Source organism: Schistocerca americana, chromosome 11 (assembly GCF_021461395.2).
Source record: "Schistocerca americana isolate TAMUIC-IGC-003095 chromosome 11, iqSchAmer2.1, whole genome shotgun sequence".
In the NCBI taxonomy this organism is placed as follows: domain Eukaryota; kingdom Metazoa; phylum Arthropoda; class Insecta; order Orthoptera; family Acrididae; genus Schistocerca; species Schistocerca americana.
Genome location: NC_060129.1, coordinates 199659939 through 199680974, shown reverse-complemented (window position 1 = coordinate 199680974; position 21036 = coordinate 199659939). Strand labels below are relative to the sequence as shown.

The window sequence follows — 21036 nt, the reverse complement described above, 5'->3', positions numbered from 1 at the left end:
ACTGGAATACAACCAAGAAAAGAAAAGAATTAAAATTATTGACGAGGTTGGGTGCAAGCCCCATTCCAAGCTGAAGAGGTCGGCACAAGAGAGGAACATAGGAAGGCCGGTACCTGTGGAATATGTCGGTACATATTTTAGAGGACGTTGGTTAGAAACTTTGTAAAGAAAATAATTGAAAAGTTAATGAGACGTGTAGAAAATCTGTGAGAGTGTATAGGAATAAACAACACAAGTTACAGAAAGTATCTCAAGTACTGTGAAGAACCTCTGTACAAAATGTGGGATTGTGCCATAAGGAAACATTGCAACTTGGATCAGTATATTTTGCGTTTATCACCAAATATTTTCAATTCTGCTAAAAGCCCAATGAAACTGAAACCTGCTGAGCAGTAACTTCTTGTACATTGCTACAGAGGTGTTGTCCAAGGGCACAGCATTTTCCCATCCAATGATCACTGAATGAATGTTGCAGTTTCCTATGAAGGAGTTGACATAGTCAGCGACAAACCCCACAATGGTGTATATATGATGTACAGTAGTGGCAGAGTCACAATTCTGAGACACTCCAACAACGGTCTACAGAAAGTTTGTGACCTGACACTGCACACCTCTCCGACGACCCTTTTCCGGGCTGAGTATATTTTTGGTGAATGAAAAGAGTTCCCACAAAATATACCATCACATAAGAAAACAGAATGAGGCACAGTAAAGAAACCATTGTGTTTCAGTGTCAGAGACAATGGGGAATATTCTTATAGTGAAGATAGCAGCATTCTGTTTCTACATGCAACCACTGGAATGTGATACTTCCAAGTAAGCCTTCTATCAACCGTAAGTTTTAATAATTAAAAACAGCTGATTTCTTCAACTGTTTCATCATGTTGGGACAGTAAAATTTTGCTTTTACAAGAGTTCTGTGTCTGAAACTGTGTTTAAATACAGTTAAGCATTAATCTGATCCATGAAAGCCACATGCACTGGCTGCTCTATGAACATCATTTACATTACATAACATGTCTAGGACAATAACACATCATCAGGAAAAATTATAATTCATGCGTTGTGTTCTGTGGCAGATCATTGATATACGTCAAGAACAGCAACAGATCCAAAACACAAACCTGTGGAACTCCCCCCACCCCCCCCCCACCCCCCCACGCCCCGCCCAATTTTACTTCACCCCAATCAGCATCAAACCTCTCCTCTGTTCGTCAACAGTGCAGCTCAACCTTTTGCTTCCAACATTCCAGATACGAAATGAACCGTTGTTGAATCTTTTCTCTAATCCCACAATTTTCAAATTAATACAAGTATTACGAGTACATAGGCCACACAACCAACTGCCTTCATTAAATCGAGGATAATATGAGGCATTTCCAAAAATTAAAGAGTACTCACTTGTTTAAGAAGACCACTTTGTGTCCTTACAGATGAGCTCATCAATGCCTTCACTGAAAACGCCTCCCACCCTTTCCTTGGCCCATTGCTTGAATAGCAGTCTGACCTTATCATTTGCATAAATTCTTTTTCCACCAATAAACAACTTCAGAGGGATGCAAAGGTGAAAACCTGAAGGTGCCAGATCAGGACTGTGAGCAAGGTTGTTGATAGTGATCCAACTCAATGACTAAGAGTTACTTCGTGATACTGGCACGGTAGGGATGTGCATAGTCGTGTGACGCACACACATCCTTCATTAACATTTGTTCTGTATTGTCCTCTGTCATTATTTTAGCATTTTCCTGTACCACATGCCATTGTTTCCCCCTGGGGCAAAAATTCAATGACAACAATCCCTACACAGTCCCAAAAGATGGAGTTTATGCTTTGTCTAAAATGATGGTTTTGAAGTTTTTTGCTGACGGTTAGGACGGATGTCACCACTGCATCGATTGTCTTTAGACCTCAGGGGTGTAACTGGCCACCCACATTTCGTCACCAGTCACAATAAGGTCGAGAAATTGATCATCTTTCAACCTGAAGTGCCTGAGAAATTCGTATAGAGATGTGAGTAATATGACTTTTTGTTGATCTGTGAGCTGTTTCAGTAACCCAATCACACACAATTTTCTAAAATCGAGTGTGTCAGTTACGCTTTCTTGCGGAGGAGATCTGTAGATTCTGGAATACTATCTTCATCTTGTTGAAAATTGACTGGAAGTCACCACAGATCGTTTCTTCGATCCCATTCACTATCTCGTCAGTTACGATTGAGAAACACCCGACCACTGTTCGTGATGAACATTTGTTCTGTCAGTCTCAAACTAACACCGCTACGCATTACTACAATTCATTACACCATCCCCATAAACTACTCTGATTCCATAAAATTTCTGAAAAAGTATGTTTACCTTTGCAACAAGACACCCAATTATACTTTGCACCCTACAGCTAGCAGGATTCAGAATACACACACTTATTTTCACATGGCATTTGAAAAGAGTTTCCAGCCAACTGAGACAAACTGGAGTGCGTCGCACTGCCAACACCGTGCCCTTAATTGTAGTGCTGACATCTTTGTCGAAAAAAAGATCCCTTCGAGCATCACATGCTCAGTGCTCTTACTCAAAGTGCGTGCCTCGTACTCTCGTCAACCTATCACGAAAGCCTTCCTAGTGCCTCACATACAAGGAATGAAATGGTATTTTTTTGTGCATACTCCTTTACAGAAGCCAAACTTCAATTCCAACAACAATTTATGTGCTCTCAGATGTTCCACTGCCCACTTTTATACTGCCTTCACAAAAACTTTGGAAGTCACTGGTAGCGAAGACATTTGCCACTAATCATAAGTGAATGTCACAAGCGATATGCCTTCAGTATACATATTGGAAGGTTATAATTAACTTCACAGGGTTTCAAGTGCTGTAGTGCAGGCAGTATACATCGCAGGATGCTGAAGTAGGTAGGTATGTTCACTAATCGGTGTGCTCGCGAACTGTGCTGTGGGGGCGGGAAAAGAGGTTGCACTCTCTGCCGCCAGGTGAAAATATGGTTCTGTAAGCAGTCAGAGTGTGAAATTCTTCCTGTTCTGACATCAGTATGCTGTTCATCAGTCGGTGACATATGTGGATTGCTTTTGTGAAGTGACTGCTGGTGTAAAAGATTAAGAAGGTTAAAGTTTTCCGTACAAGACACAATGGCTACTCTGAAGAAACACCATCACTGCCGGTAAAATTGTTTTATCAGAATGGCGGCAATGGCAGCGCTGAATTGTGGGAATATCACTGACAGAAACAGGTCCCACATCGATAAACGGGCTAAAGAATACTACGAAGAAATTTTAAGAAACAGGTGTATGAGAGGGTGCTGCAGGGAGAGAGAGGCACCCCATTCCCTCAGCAGCAGCTGACGAAGTAGCCGTAACTACGTCTGACCGTGCAGCACGCACCTCCGATACTGCAGCCAGTGCTCGAGCTGTGTCACGGGAATTTTCAGAAACTGCACCAAATGAAATCCCAAGAAGGCTACAATGTCGTTGCCTTTGCCCTTCGTTCTTTAGCCCGTGTCGCAATGGATGATATGTGGATGGGTAATTTCCTTGGACAGACAATACAAATTTTACTCTGCACAGTACTGTGAATGCACAGCAGTATCATACACAGGGTTCTGTTCCACCACATGTCGCGCAGGAACATCCGACGCACTCAGCATACGTACCTACGTGGTGTAGTTTGATAAGCTCCTCCATTGCCGGACCGTTTTTCTTCGAGGAGACGACATCTCGCAGTACTGTTAGGTGTGCAGTGGTGTCTGCACGTTATAAGGACCTCTTGCAACAGGTGATTCCAGCTTTGCGAGACCAACTGTGTGCAAGATGGGGCAACACCACATGTCGCTTGACAGGTGGAAGTTTTGCTTTGGGAAACCTTCAGTAATGACTGCATCATTCCTAGGCAAATTCAAAATGTGTGGCCTCCAGATCTCCTGACATAAATCCGTGTGGCTTCTGGTTGTGAGGATACCTGAAACACCATGTCTATCAAGGATGTATCCCTACTCTTCCCGATTTCAAGGACGGCATATGGCGACATACCGCTCCGGTTACTACAGATAGGCTGCAAGCAGCTGCCGACTGTGCAGTGTTGCGGGCGCAGCATTTTGCCGAGTCGGGAGGCCGTACTGAACACACATCACAACTTGTGACACGTTGTAATAAACACTCGAGAACCACTGCTAGCATGTGTTACATCGTTTCTTCCCTTTTCCTGCATCCACACCACATCCTGACTGCTTACGGTGCCATATTTTCACCTAGTGGCAGAAAGCGGTACTACCATTTTTTCAGCATTCTCCGTAGCACACCGTTTAATGAACTGTGAGGGTACAGAGACGTGAATTAATAATTCCAAAGTCTGTAAAACAACTGCTACCATAATAGATCATATAACTGAGAAATTGTGGCTAGTTGGTAGGAAATCAAGTCATGTTATGAGGGCTAGTTCGAGTATCAAACTGTTTTGGAGTTTGTTGTGTTTGGACTTTTTGTTAGAGGTACTCCTGTGATGTCATGGGGCAGAGAAAGACAGTCTTACGACGAAAACGTATCGTCACAAGTACCCACAGGGCCTACAGTGAGTGTGGAGCCCCTCCACAACGAAATTCCCTGACGACGGTGAAGAAGTAAAGCTGGATTATCAGGAAGGCCTTCTGGAAGAAATGGGGAGTTCTGCCAGCTGAAGGTAAAAGTGTGTAAGATGGTGGAACCCTAGCAGAAGATACCTATAATGTTTCAGCATCCTGCGACGTATACAGCCTGCACGACAGCACTTGGAACACTTATTTTAATTATAAGTATTCAGTACATAAAGGGAAAAGGAATATTAACACAATCAATGCAAACTTGACACTTTCTACCAAGAATTACATAAAGCTACAGGGTTTTCTATACAGGAAACAGCTGCTAACATACAGCGCAAAAGAATTAATAAAATGTAAAGTTTAGAGAACTGCTCAATACAGATTCCAAAATGTGAATAAATGTGAATGATGCAGCATTACCTGGAGTGCTGAACAACAGATCCACTGATGAAGTAGAGAATTACGATATCCTGTAGCAAGTGAATGAGAAAAAAATGCCCAATTAACGGTGGGTAAGTATTACAACACGAGTCAATGGTGAAAACTGCGACTGACGGGATGGTGCACAAAAACCATCATTCGGGTAGGTGTAGACACGAGAATGTAAAATAGGCACAAAGTAATGAGAAGTAGCAGATGTGAAAACAGTGATAAATTTAACATCGACATTGGGGGCTACGACGCAGATGAAGTGATGCACTTCTGTTGCATTGCAAACAAAATAACACACAAAAGACTAAGGAAGGGTGGCTTAAAATGCAGCTTAGTACAGGCAAAGTCTGAGAGAGTCTAACGTGCAATTTAATTTGTGGTAGGAAATTCTCAAGAGTGTACATTTGGAGCACAGGTTGCATGGAAGTGAATCATAAACTGTGGAGAAACTATAATAGAAGAAGAGAATGGGTGCATCTGAGATGTGAAGCTATAAAAGGATTCTGAAAATAAGGTAGACTGAAAGCATGAGAAATGAGGAGTTTCTCTGCAGAATTGGTGAGGAAAGAAATATGATGTAAACATTGGAAAGAAGAAGGGACAAGATGACATGGCAAGTGTTAAGACATCAGGGAAAAACTTGGATGTATTAGAAGGAGTTGTAGAGGAGTAAAAACTCTAGAGGAAGACAGAGACTGGAATATTTTGAATAAATAATTGAGAACATAGGTTGAAAGTGTTCATCTGAGATGAAGAGGTCGGCACAGGAGAGGAAGTTTTGTGTGCTACATCAAACCGGTCACAAGATTGATGACAAATAAAAAATATTTATCATTGTCGATAATGTTAAATAGAGTAGTTATGCTCGTATTACAAAGTTCACTGCAAGTGAGACAACTGCACGAATACATCAAACCAACACTTTTATCTAACACACATGCGTGATAAAGGGCATTCTAATGAACAGAATTGAAATTTTGCTGCAATGGTACTAACCTGTGCGGTGATTGCGCTATGGCACTAGCAATGACTGACTTATATGAGAATTGTGGCTTAGTGTTGGCAGCACTGGCAGAGCCAGTATTACCGAGACGCCGCTTCTCGGCCGCCCCACCGGCAACACAGCCAGTGCCGATTTCCCTGCTGTCGACATCTGTGCGATCACCACTATCGTTAGTGGTGTCACAGGTTGCGAAGGTCGGAGTACCGGGATTACTCATCCACGGTGTCGCGTCGTGTCCGTGTCTGTGGCTGTGGCTGTGGCTGCCGCCAAGGTGGGGCGAGACGGGGGCAGTCCGGCCAGTACTGCCAACCTCCGCGACCGACAGGCCGGTCGAGGTCAGGGCGTCGGTACTTTCTCTGTGGGACAAAGACATTCATCAGCAGTTAAACATTCGAGGAGCTCTATGCCGATTATGCAGAGACATTCGAATTGAGCTATAGAGGCTACTTGGAACTGGCACCAAGATACAAAATGAATGGGTATAACAACATATGGAGTTGAAACTTCCTGGAGGATTAAAACTGTGTGCCGGACCGAGGCTCGAACTCGGGACCTTTGCTTTCGCAGGCAAGGGCCCTACCAACTGAGCTACTCGAGCACGACTCACGCCCCCTCCTCACAGCTTTACTTCTGCCAGTACCTCGTCTCCTACCTTCCAAACTTTACAGAATCTCTCCTGCAAACCCTGCAGAACTAGCACTCCTGAAAGAAAGGACAATGGGGACACATGGCTTAGCCACAGCCTGGGGGATGTTTCAAGAATGAGATTTTTGCTCTGCAGCGGAGTGTAAAGTTTGAAGGAAGGAGATGAGGTAGTGGCAGAAGTAATGCTGTGAGGACGGGGCGTGAGTCGTGCTTGGGTAACTCAGTTGGTAGAGCACTTGCCCACGAAAGGCAAAGGTCCCGAGTTCGAGCCTCGGTCCGGCACACAGTTTTAATCTGCCAGGAAGTTTCATATCAGCGTACACACTGCTGCAGAGTGAAAATCTCATTCTGGAAATATATGGAGTTGTTCTTAAGATAACAGAAACATTAAAATGAGATTTTTCCACCCATTACGCAGAGTGATACATTAACCAACAGGTCACGAACCGTGTGCTATGTATCCGTACAAAATCAGAAGATGGATGATAACGGTTGTGCCTGCAGCAGTGTTCGCACTCCAGAGGGAATACTGTGTGACTGTGCGCTCCGCACAGATGCATCTACATCTACATCTACATTTATACTCCGCAAGCTACCCAACGGTGTGTGGCGGAGGGCACTTTACATGCCACTGTCATTACCTCCGTTTCCTGTTCCAGTCGCATACAGTTTACGGGAAGAACGTCTGCCAGAAAGCCTCTGTGGGCGCTCGAATCTCTCTAATTTTACATTCGTGATCTCCTCTGGAGGTATAAGTAGGAGGAAGCAATATATTCGATGCCTCATCCAGAAATGCACCCTCTCCAAACCTGGACAGCGAGCTACGCCCGATGCAGAGCGCCTCTCTTGCAGAGTCTGCCACTCGAGTTTGCTAAACATCTCCGTAACGCTATCACGGTTACCACATAACCCTGTCACGAAACGCGCCGCTCTTCTTCGGATCTTATCTATCCGTCAACCCGACCTGGTACGGATCCCACACTGATGAGCAATACTCAAGTATAGCTCCTTTGTTGATGGACTACATTTTCTAAGGACTCTCCCAATGAATCTCAACCTGGCACTCGCCTTACCGACAATTAATTTTATACAATCATTCCACTTCAAATCGTTCCATACGCACACTCCCAAATATTTTACAGAAGTAACTGCTACCAGTGTTTGTTCCACTATCATATAATCATACAATAAAGGATCCTTCTTTCTATGTATTTGCAATACATTACATTTGTCTATGTTAAGGGACAGTTGCCACTCCCTGCACCAAGTGCCTATCCGCTGCAGATCTTCCTGCATTTCGCTGCAATTTTGTAATGCTGCAACTTCTCTGTATACTACAGCATCATCCGCGAAAAGCCGCATGGAACTTCCGACATTATCTACCAGGTCATTTATATATATTGTGAAAAGCAATGGTCCCATAACACTCCCCTGTGGCACGCCAGAGGTTACTTTAACGTCTGTAGACGTCTCTCCATTGATAACAACATGCTGTGTTCTGTTTGCTAAAAACTCTTCAATCCAGCGACAGAGCTGGTCTGATATTCTGTAGGCTCTTACTGTGTTTATCAGATGACAGTGCGGAATTGTATCGAATGCCTTCCGGAAGTCGAGGAAAATGGCATCTACCTGGGAGCCTGTATCTAATATTTTCTGGGTCTCACGAACAAATAAAGCGAGTTGGGTCTCACACATCGCTATTTCCGGAATCTGTGTTGATTCCTACAGAGTAGATTCTGGGTTTCCAAAAATGACATGACACGTGAGCAAAAAACATGTTTTAAAATTCTACAACAGATCAACGTCAGAGATATAGGTCTATAGTTTTGCGCATCTGCTCGACGACCCTTCTTGAAGACTGGGACTACCTGTGCTGTTTTCCAATCATTTGGAACCTTCCGTTCCTCTAGAGACTTGCGGTACATGGCTGTTACAAGGGGGGCAAGTTCTTTCGCGTACTCTGTGTAGAATTGAATCGGTATCCCGTCAGGTCCAGTGGACTTTCCTCTGTTGAGTGATTCTAGTTGCTTTTCTATTCCAATGTGTGTCTGTGAACTGTTGATGTAATCTAGCGTCAAGAAAGATCCCCCTGAAAGGAGATGAGAGACCAGATCGGGTGTCAACTTCATCCCTGTGCTAGAATTCAACATTACAAGAAATTTGCCATCAGAGTATTAAACAGAAAATTTTGGGGTCGGAAACGATGAGGTATTAAGTTTCTGCAGTTAACACGATCATCTTAAACAACTTTAACAAATATTGCGAACATTACAGACCTTGGATAATGGATTTAGTGAAAAAATCAATGCAATGTAACTAGGATACATTCAACAACACAAATATGCAAAAGTTATATTGCCAGGATGCACCAGAAACAAAGCATCTGCAAAGGATAACGGGATATTTGGCTTCAATACTGAATTCATCATCGAAGAACTATTGTTGATGTGTATTGTGTGGAATCTTCTGTTGTACGCTATAGGGAAGAACGGCAAAAATAAACTGGGATGACACGTGTAAGGGTAAATTCCTTTAGCACTGAGTTCAGAAATTACTTAGACTCTTTGTTGCCTCAAGTTTTGTCATATGTAAGTGCAGATGATTGACTCTTGTCAAACTTTTATTTTGAAGAGTCTTCCTCAGAAGACATCTGTCGACAACTGACTGTTGCAGACAAGTTGCCCGACAGTGAACTCCAATCACTACGTGTGACGAGAAGGGATGGAGGGATGTATACGTCCGACAAATGTCATTATATAATGTCACAGGAGTGGAGATTAAGGTACAAACTTAATAATATATATCTGTGTATCTTACAATTTTCCAGTTGGTCACATATTACCATCAGGATAACATCTTTATGTCACACTCTCAGTGAAAAAATGCAACTTCCTGTTATCACACGTAACTCGGGAGTGTTAAGACACGAAGGATTTACAGACAGTGGCTTTGAGCAGGCATCGATTTAAATCAGTATGAGAGTCCAGTGTGCTGACCATTGCACCACCTAGGTTGGCGGGCACATTTGAAGGGGAAATGAGACCACACAGACAAAATGATTCAGCTCGTGGATGTTGGCAAAGCAGTCCACATACGTGGTGAACTGGAAAGGGGAGCAACAGATGACATGATATGGACACAGCAAGGATATACTTCTCGAGCCACAAAATGAATCTGTAACATTACTGAATATATTTTTTCTATCCATAAACTAATGTTGTTTGCAAAGTGAATATGTAAAGCAGAAAAGATTAGTGTTCAATGACCTCTCAACAAAAACATCAATACAGAAGTTGTGTTCTGCTCACTCACCAAATATAGGGTGCCTAGGAAAGCTGTTTTCTCGGATTGCTAGACAACAATTCAATCAAACCGTATTAATGGAGTTTATTACGAAAGGAAATGATTACTTTGTGAGATTTAGACGTGTCCCAAGCACGGGCCAACAGAAAATATAAGCAAGCTCTTCAGTATATACACAATTCGTAATACAAGTGAACCAATAAAGTTTCTAAGTCACTGCTGTAGCATTCATAGATCGGCTTGACTTCAACTGGGGCCTCAGCCACACGGAGTGGCCTTATATTTTATCGGCCTTCATGTTGCTCCTGTCTCGGTGTTGTCCTAGAGAGGGGTCTGTCAGCGTACTATTGGCTGAAGTCGTCTCACAGCTCTCTCTGCTCTTCTGTACTCGATCGTCGTGCCAGTGCTCGATGTTACGCCAGAACAGAAGTAGCTCCACTTTGGATTTGGCACGGGGGGAGGAAACTGGCCCAGCATTTACCCCACTGTGCTACCACAATCGGCGATAATTTTGGAAGGACAATTTGGATGGATGTGGAAGAAAGCATAAAGGTAAAACAAATGCGTCCATAAAACAATAAAGCTTTTACCGTGTAATATCTGGGGTGTGTCGTCCTCTGGCTTCCTCCTGGAACAATTAGAGATGGTTTTAGAGCACAAATTAAGTGAGACATTACAATAATCACAGGAAATAAAGAAACTATAATAACACTTGAAGGTAACTGATTATTCCTCAAGATTGCTTACTCACAAAATGTATCAAAAGTAGCAATGCTTGTACATTAAACTGTGAAAATTATGTGAACTGCTCACGATGTAATACATGACTTGCACTTTATGTTAACTGATTTCACGCCCTTTTTTACTCTTTCTCAAAATCCTTTATATGTCACTACTACTACCACTACTACTACTACTACTACTACTACCAACAAAAGTTATTTGTCAGGTGGTAAACATTCCTTCTTAGATATATAAGTATTTAACTTCATAACAACATAATTTGGTGTTTTTAACTGGTTTTGCGACATTTTTTGGCATTCCACCCTACAGACGTGTAGGATAATACATGGTGTAGCTCAGGCACAGAGCAAGAGAAGTGACAAGATGTTCCCCCAACATATACCGTACTTACTTGAATCCAAGCCGCACTTTTTTTCCGGTTTTTGTAATCCAAAAAACTGCCTGCGGCTTAGAATCGAGTGCACAGTAATTGGAAGTTCTGAAAAATGTTGGTAGGTGCCGCCACAACTAACTTCTGCCGTCGAATATATGTAGTGCTACACAGGCATGCTTTGCAGGCACAAAGATAAATACTGGCGCCAAAACCTCTGATTCAGTAAATAAATTTAAAAAAAAAAAAAGTGGAGGACTAGCTTTTTTTCTCCGCCCCGAGTTTCGACCACTGCATCTTCATACATTATCCAATGAAGTAAATACAAATTCCGTATTGTTCATCTTCAAATGTAGCAGCACTTCAATGTACTATGAAAATCCAACTAGCAAGACTATTTGGGATGTTTGTCAATATGGGAAACTCTACGTTCTGAATTTTTTCCTACCTGTGAGAAGAGATGGTTGCTAATAGGAACTTTTATAAATTGTGAATCACATGCAGTATTTTCTTCACCATAATAATAATACGAATATAAACATTTTCTATCAGGTTTGCAGCTATCTCATTTAAATCCTGTCTGCCTAATAAACTACGAAACTAGAATGAGACAACAGCAAACCAGAAGACTACACATATCGTGTCATGTTTATATTCGTATTATTCTTATGCCTAATAATGACACAGTCAGAAATGAAGCACGGCAATTGACTAGATTTCTAAATCTAAGATGACTCTAATTTCGGTGCAGAATGTAATGTACTAAAAGAGGCGTCTGCAAAGATTTTCAAACGGAGAAAAATTTTCGCTAAACTCTCGTCCTGAACATCATATATCATATGCAGTCTATTATTTGGTTCTCGTTGATCATTATCAAAGAAAGCAGCAGTGTACGTAACAACAAATAGCAGTCTCTTGCCATTGTTTCGCTAATGAGACGATTCCTCTCTTTGATTTTAATTGTAAGCGGCGGTAGCGCGCACAAAAGCAAGCCATGCCGCGAGCGGCGACAGGCCGTAAACACGTACAATCAGAATGCGACAAACAGTGCATGACACAGTACAGTAATGCATTTTCAGGTTAGAGTGACAGGCACCTATAACAAAGAGAACGGCACTTACCAGATCAAAGAAAAATAAGCAATCAATTCAAACCAGACAAAGCACGTGAAAAAGGAAGGGTACCCGTATAAATACAGACCCGCCTGACGCATAGCAATGGCTACCTGGTAAAGCTTAACTGCTAAGCTTACGACTCGAACCAAACTACTGTAGCTGTATCGTCATTCATTCGACCTAAATTGTGTCTCATATTACAATGGACCAACTTTGTTTCGATTTGGAGGGGAGGCCTAAAACTTTTGTCTCACCTCGAATTTCGAGTCTCAAATTTCAGGTGCTGCTTAGATTTGGGAAACTTTATTTTCCCGTGATTTAGAGTCTCATTTTTCAGGTGCGGCTTAGATTCGAGAAAATACGGTATAACATCTGTTACAGCCCGTTTTTTTATTTTCAGTGATATAATTTCAAACAATGGAAAATATTATTCCTTCACCCCACCTATCCTCTTCTCTCTTCCCACTCCACAGCCTTCTATTCCACAAGAGCAGCCGCAGGCTTTTCACTCCCCCCCCCCCCCCCCCCAACCTAACTAACTGAGTGCGCCTAGCTGCCCTACCTCAGCCGCCTCCCCACCTTGTCCCTGTGTGCTCTGACAAGCAGCAATTTACCAGCCCCTACCCTGCTATCCTTTCCCATCCCACCCTCCTCCATATCCGCACAACACAGATTACTTCTATCATCATTTGCTTCTGCTCGCAGTCTGGCCTTAGTAGCCACAGACTGTGGTCGTGTGTATGAATTGCATTTGCATAAGTGTGTGTGTGTGTGTGTGTGTGTGTGTGTGTGTGTGTGTGTGTGTGTGTGTGGGGCCTTTTTTTATGCTATGGCACTACACAGATGGCTTGAATGAGGAGGAAATACAGGTCTGAATTACAGAAAATCACCAGATCATCAGGATATTATCAGGAGTGCTCCAGGGTAGTGTGACAGAAATGCTCTTGTTCTCTGTATATATAAGTGATCTGATGGATAGGATGAGCAGCAATTTGTGACTGTTTGCTGATGATGCTGTAGTACACAGAAAATATGATCACTGAGTGACTGTAGAAGTATACAGGATGACTTAGATGGAATTTCTACATGGTGTAGCCGTGCGGGATTAGCCGAGCGGTCTGAGGTGTTGCAGTCGTGGCCTGTACAACTGGTCCTGGCGGAGGTTCGAGTCCTCCCTCGGGCGCGGGTGTGTGTGTTTGTCCTTAGGATAATTTAGGTTAAGTAGTGTGTAAGCTTAGGGACTGATGACCTTAGCAGTTAAGTCCCATAAGATTTCACACACATTTTTTTCTACATAGTGTGATAAATAGCAGCTTGCTCTAAATTTGTGAAAAATCTCATACGAGTACGAAAAACACTCCTGTAATGATCAAATACAATGCTAACGGTGTGCTGCTCGACACAGTCACATCGACTAAATATCTAGGAGTGACGGTGCAAAGTGATACGAAATGGAACGAGTCAGTAAGGACGGTAACAGGGAATGCGAACGGTGAACTTCAGTTTATTGGGAGGGTTTTACGAAGTATACATATGGAGCACCGGTGTGACCAACTCTCGAGTAACGCTGAAGTGTTTTGAATCCACACCAGGTCTGATTACAAGAAAACATCAAAGCAATTCGAAGCTGTGCTGCTAGATTTCATGCTGGCAGGTTCGATCCACATCCGAGTGTTAGGGAGATGCTTCATGAACTCAAATGTGGTTTTAGAAAGATGCTTCATGTACTCAAAATATTGTTGCATGAAAGCAAAATGACATTATTTTTGCAAAACACTACAGAGAACATTTATAGAACAGCCATTTGCAGCTGAATGTAGAACGATTCTATGCTGGCAATGTACATATCGCCCAAGGACCACGGACACAAGATAAGAAAAATGAGGGCTCTTGTGGAGATATATAGAGAGTTGTTTCTCCCTTGCTCCATCTATGAAGATGTAGATGTACTACAGACACGAGAGCTGTGGGCCACAGGCATTCTGAGGGTGTCGTCAAGGCACGATACACGAGATCACGCAAATCTCTCACCACGAAGACTTAAAAAAAATACAGTGACAAATTTTTGAGTAGGTGAATTATACTTCATACAGCACGGGAGGGCACGTCACATTGGTTCCTACAATCTTCAATCGTTAAATTACAGTCAATATATGCCACTAAAATTGATAGGTTACAGAGGGGGAGGAAATCAGAAACGACGGTTTAACAACTGTGGTCAGCACTAAACAAACAGGCACAAAGATAGCAGATACATTTGAGCCATTTCAATTAAGTCAGGTGTGGGAAGTTCTGGAAGAATGTAAATATTTTAGGAGTAAAGATAATAAATCACTGAGTCGCAAAATTGTTCAGTCAACAAAAACAGTGAAAAAAATTGGACACACACACACACACACACACACACACCACACACACACCACTTGCAGAGGACAGCTGTTAATGTCGCTCCTTTGGCATTTTCAGTCTGTGCTGAGGAGTGTTCACTGGAGTGGACTGCGAGCATTTGGAGCTTCAGGACTGACTGAATATGCCAGAGCAGCAATGTTTGTAGCGGGACTTGAATTTCACCGCACTACACTCGTTCCCTCAGATATAAATTATACCGTTGCAGCAGTACGAGTGCTCGACAGCAGAGAAAATACTAAAATGGCAATTTTCCCCCCGCCCTCCCCCCTATCCGTCTATTGTCTCTAGAGAGCGGAAGCTTAATTCAGACGTAAAAAACTTTTAGCTAGTCTTGATCTGATTTTAATGTGTAGACATATTGTGGAAGTTGTTATGAAATTCGGAGGATGGAAGTAGCAAAGTAAATTAAATTGCATTCAGTATCAAGATGATTTTAATTTGTATAAATTAGTGATTCCTGGACAATTGCAAGATTTCGGAGTAGAAATGAAGTAGAGATTTTTGAAGATCTGGACGCCGCACGAAAGAAGACATGTTAACATGGTAAAGGATGAACTCTTATCTACACCATTTCCCCCTGTCAGTTACATTTTGTTATTCTCTGTTCTCTTTCAATAATTTTTGTAGTGAAAATTGGTTTGACTTTTGCTCAGAAACACCACAAGCACCACCCCAACAATAGCTTTTCCGAATCACAAAGTCCGGTAACTTTTCTGTGATACGAAGTCTGATTTATATTTCATTCTTTCCCTTTTTCACGGTCATTAACAATTTTAAACACTTTTTTTTATTCACCATTTCTTCCCACGTTTTCATCCTTTTCGTTTTCTTTTCTTCTCTTTTTCTTTTTTATTAACCACTACAAGTTAATAGCTGTCAATTGCAATGTACAACTGCACTACAGGGCTAAGTAGACTAAGTAAAACACACCTTCTCGAGTGATCCCTCCTTTCTTGTAACAATGAGAAAGATATTCTGAGGAGGAGGAACGAGTCTTGCTGGTATCGGGGAGTCTGTTTTGGGCAGATGCTCTTGGTGGACTACTTAAAGCACTCTTCTTCAATTGGCAGCTCTCAGGTAATGCACCTATTCAATCCGGAATCTTTTGTACTAATGTGCTGGCAAAGAAATTCAAATTGACTCTGTGTCTGCCCTGAATACTCGAGAAAGCTTTGTACAGCTGGTGTGTCGCAGGTGCCACAGAGGTTGTCCAAACACCAGTGTTTTGTCTCGACACCCGCCCAGTCTATCACCGTGTTCAGGTTGTAGGTACAAGTCTGAACCACGTCAGAGCTCGAGAACAAAATCCCTACTTCTGGGAATTACGATGCTCGACAGCTCCGTACAGTTGCTAACGGAGCACACCCGAAGCTTACGGTTATGAAGGGCTATTGACTCCCATCGGCCACAGCTTCAGAACACCACGTTTGCCGACCCTGTGTAACGGAACCTATTAAAGGCTTTACCTTACCGAAGTATGCGATACCCTCCAAATTCAACCAGTTTAACGAGTATTTATGATTATAAAAAAGTTATTGTGTATGTTAACAATGATTGCATAACATGTCTCCGTGAACAGTCAACCCATTAAATTATACTGAATAAGTGACCCACACAAAAGTTAATATCACTTGATCACTGATACAGCAAATGTCATCATGTAAAAACACTAAGTTCGTCTTAAATAATTAATATGAAGTACGAAAAATAGTGGCCAACTTAGGTATTTTGGATCTCCTTAAATAAAAATCACCCAGTGAAACCTATTTGTTCACTAGGACCGCTTTCACTCAGTATTCACATAAACACTCCTATTTTAGACAAAAACCAATGTAATTCTTAATAATTCATGTTATTTACTTACTTATGCAAATTAGAGAAGTCAATTGACAAACTTCTAAAAAACGGCCTTTTTGTAACAAAGAATTATTCTGTCAAGTCAACAAATCTGTCTGTCATTTTAATAACCTGTTAAATTATGTCACTCGATATAAATTAATAACTTTTCCGCACAAATTACGATAACAGATGTACATGTGACTTATAAACTATATCTATTTCTAGTAGTTCTTTGACAAGGTTATAAATACAAGCAGCAAGAAGGGTCGGGAGCGGAGGTAAAGTATATGTGTGTTATTGTTCGAGCTGGATAAACATTGCAAAGAACATGTAAAAGAAGCGCTACTTTGTGTTGTGTCATTGTCTTTGGTGGACAGTGGAATTAAGACAGCCACCAGAGTAATAAATATTTGAAGTTTAAATATTTGTTGGTTTCGCTCATTATATATCATCAAAAGCACATCAGAAACACGGGACTTCTTCTTTTTACCCCTAGACAACCAGATTTAGAGCCAGCATTAGCATCGAGACACAGCAGCGACCCAGCAAGCAGCAGCGATTACCACAATGCATTTTAATGGCGCCAACCTAACATCAGGTGCTAACAAGCTCCGTAAATGGGAGTGAAATAGTGCGATTATAGCCATATCTGCAACTAGGCGACCATTATATCTGTACCCTGCCGAGACAGTCCGAGTCACCTGGCACGCTCGCCACTTGGAACTGCGTACAGCAAACATTACCTCCCACAACTACAATTAAACTGTAATTCTGGTGCATACTGAAATCTTACCTCACTCTCAGTGGCATTCACTCCTAAATATGTATCTGGATCCTCCTTAAAACACCCATTGAACCAAGGGACTGTTAATGGATCTTCAACAACCTGAAAACAGGGAAATAATTAGTGTTAGTTGAAGATTTAAGCACATGTCCCCATATAGCATTAGCTCTCATTTCAAAGCCAAGACAAGAAAAAATACAAACTGATTCCTGCATTATTAACATTTCTTTAAATGGGATACTACTTCATTTCAGTTGGAGAACAAGTTCCTGTCTGTACTCTTAAGCCATTCTCACACAGAATGTGAACGGTAATGGAGACACGGAATGCAACAGGTTTTATTAGCCCCTTAAAGAAATTCGCTTTGTGGATCATTCACACACATAAAAAACACACTAAGACCTGTCAAATTTTGGAAGTGTACTATCAAATGTGAATGAAAATGATGCCTGATAACACATTATGTCAAGGGCTGAAGCAAACCAACTCCACATTGGAACAAAGTCTATTTAGGCTAAAGAGCCAGTTTTTCTAGTCCTTTAATGAAAACTTAAAAAACTATGCAGATCTGCTGTTTCGGGGCACAGTCACATAAAAAATGTAAAAGATGAATACATTCCTTTTGTACAATTTGAAAAAAAAAGTGTGCTTCATCACATTCATTTACATATACAAATCTTCCCACTTGTGTTCCAAAATGTCAATGGATGCCACCATACACAATATAAACCTCTACAGATGTTCTACTCAAGAAACATCTGTGTGCTTGTCTGTTGATTATTTGGAAACAAAACCTATTTGAGACTGATCTGGAATGTGCAGAGCAAAACAAGTTATACACAAAATATTAATAACTTCTGTGATATGTGTAGACACGGGATTTTTGATAGCTTATTGTTTTCAAAACTTAGTGATTTTTATTCAGTATCTACACAGACAAAGTTTTAACCATACGCAAATGTTCAAAACTTTGATTGCTTTTTAAAATGTTTCGTCAAATGACGTTTTGTCTGGGAGGAAACTGAATACTTTTGGAACTCTCCCTTCAATGTGTTAAGCATTTTTGAATCCACTATTGTCTCCAAAATGTTGTTCAGCATGTTCTCTGTGCATCCTTAAAAGTCATTATTGTAATTAACAGAGCCAGCTTTGGAAGGACAATCTGTGTGTTCTACGAAATTTCGGGATTGATCAGTACATGTGAGAGATTGTCTTTCTGCATTTCTGTTTAATATTGATATCTTGTAATATTTGATACTGCAACATCAATAATCAGATAATTTACAAAACATTACTGTCTATTTACTAAAAAAAGGAAATAAAACATGTACATACAGGGCAGTGGGCCGTGTAATGGAACTGGCCAGTGCTCTTATATTTGACACACACCACAGAATATTAGGTTGGTTGGTTGGTTTAAAGGTGGGAGAAGGGACCAAAGTAAGAGGTCATCGGCCCCTTCATAGAATATTAAACTCACATTAAATTCATGACATAATCCAATGAGATTAAAGATTATTTCTTTGTACTTATTATAAATCTAACAACATAATTCAGTCTTTTATTTTTTTTTTTTATAAATAGAAATGAAACATAGATCCAGCATGAGATTTGATTTTACAGATTTTCCAGAAAACACAATTACCTTTCATATTTTCAATTTAATTTGGAATCAGACGTACATTAGAAACAACATTACTGAGACAAGCAACGAATTAACTTGACATGTAGCAGCTGCTTACCTCTACTTTAACATTCTGCAGATCACAAATGGGATGTGAATCATCAGAGGGTCCATCAATCTGCAACAAGCCAATAATAAAAATACAACAAAATTAATTTTAATCATTGTGTTTCTGCAGGTAACATATATGTAGAAACTACATTCATACCATGAAGATTGCTAAAAAAAAACCTGTACAGTGAATAATGCAGTTCGATGAACTGAGCTTTGTGTGTGCATGTGTGTGTGAAACAACAGCACAGACCTGCAAAGCTATAAAGGCAAAGATCACCCACGTACGGTGACAGAGAGGCTGTGGGGGCCACTGTATTTACGATGCCACTGATGGTGACAGCAAGCAGCGTTACGCTCGCAATCGATCCCCGAGGGACTCCAGTTTCCTGTACGTAGTGGTTGCTAAGAGTCAGACCTATCTGGACCCGAAAAAATTGGAGAGATAGGAATTCTCGATAAACGTGGGTAAACTGCCCCAGAGACCCTACTCGTGCAGTGTAGGGAGGACGTGACGTCGCCAGGTGGTACTGCGTCCCCTCTGTAGGTCAAAGAGCACCACAATCAGATGTAGGTGAGACACAGAAGCATTGCTCACTGCAGATTCCAAACAAACCAGGTGATCTGTGGTGGACCGGAAACCCCGAAAGGCATTTTGAAATCGTGATATAGGCCCTCCGGCTTCGAGGCACCGAAAAAGACAGTAGTTGACGATTCGTTCGAATAGCTTCCACGGCCCATTCGTTAAGAGACGATAGCAGGTAATTATTTAAAATACATAGATCCTTCACCGGTTTCAGGACAGGAATAATAATACCTTCCCACCACTGAGAGGCAAATGCGATTAAAAAGCCAGAGGATACGTTTCACGCTGACGGCACGAAGGTGTCCGAGCATTCGGTCGTGGACTCTGCCGGGTCCTGGGGCCGTATCTCGACACTCTGCCACAGCGCCGTGAAGCTCCCGTTCACTAAAAGGGACATCGTACGATAGAGCCGTACGCATAAAAAGATAGCAGGCAGCACTCGGTAAGGTGTTTCTGGGCTAGGAAATGAGGACGTTAACTTCAGTGACGTGTGTCGCAAACATCCGGCAAGTACCACGGCATCGGTGCAGATATTACCACTGACCGGGATGCCAGTAACTGCAGTCGGTGGCCAACGGCCGCAAATCCGGTGGAGCTCAGTCCACACTCGGAACGATAGGGTGTGGGATTGCACAGTCGAGACATATTGCTTCCGACACACTGCTTCCTTTTCTTCATTAAAAATCGCACATTCGCCTAGAGTCTCTCCAACGCTATAAATTTATCCGTAGAGGCACTCGTGCTGTCAAAGTGCCCTGCGGCGTTCCCCGGTAGCTGTGGCTATATCTCCAGACCGCCGTCGTACTGGCGGTCGTGGGGACGAGCCGGAGGAGTAGGGTATCACCGCTGCTGCAGTACGAGTGATAGTATCACTGGTATCCCGCACCAATTTGTCGATATCCGTCATACGACAGACTGCAAAAGAAGCTGCAGAGGAGAAAGTCTGCCAAGCAGCTTTTCGAAGTGACAAATGCGGAATATGTTCAGACATATGTGAGTGGAGAGGAAGAGAACGATAGGAAAGGGGCCACTGTCACAAAGATCACCACGGGTATTCCTCTGAATCCTGGAGTAATATACTCGAGCTGCAAACTGCGAGATCAATAGCTGAAAACGTTCAGAGGACCACACTGAAACGGGCTCTGCTCCAGTGTTGAGTAGGCAGATGTCAAATTCTGAAAGCAGGTGTTCTAGCACTCAAGACCTAGTGTCACTGTCCCACAGAGGACTATAGGATTTAAAGTCCCCTATACGAGGAAGGGCGCAGTAAAGGAGAGGAAATACAGTATTTACCTGACTACAACATACGTCGAATGTGACAGACATTCATCTGTTGGCACTTTTGGGTCCTCGTGAGAAAGATGCTGAAGGCGGATTGAAGCTGGACCGCTGGAATTGCTGCAATATCATCTGAAATGTTCTGCTGCAGTTCTCAAAAATAATTACGGTTGTCGGGATACAGCTTAGACTCGAGGACTCGACACGGG

At 42.0% G+C, this 21036-nt stretch overlaps 1 protein-coding gene across 1 annotated transcript in view; it reads right to left on the bottom strand.

Moving 5' to 3' along the window:
* LOC124553556 overlaps window positions 1-21036 on the bottom strand; it is a 439905-nt gene that overhangs the window by 234369 nt on the left and 184500 nt on the right. The window contains exons 22-25 of the mRNA XM_047127403.1: window positions 18971-19030; window positions 17238-17330; window positions 10558-10595; window positions 6013-6375 (exon numbers count right to left, since the gene is read on the bottom strand). Coding sequence (XP_046983359.1) covers window positions 6013-6375; window positions 10558-10595; window positions 17238-17330; window positions 18971-19030 — 554 coding nt within the window. The remainder of the gene's footprint in view (window positions 1-6012; window positions 6376-10557; window positions 10596-17237; window positions 17331-18970; window positions 19031-21036) is intronic.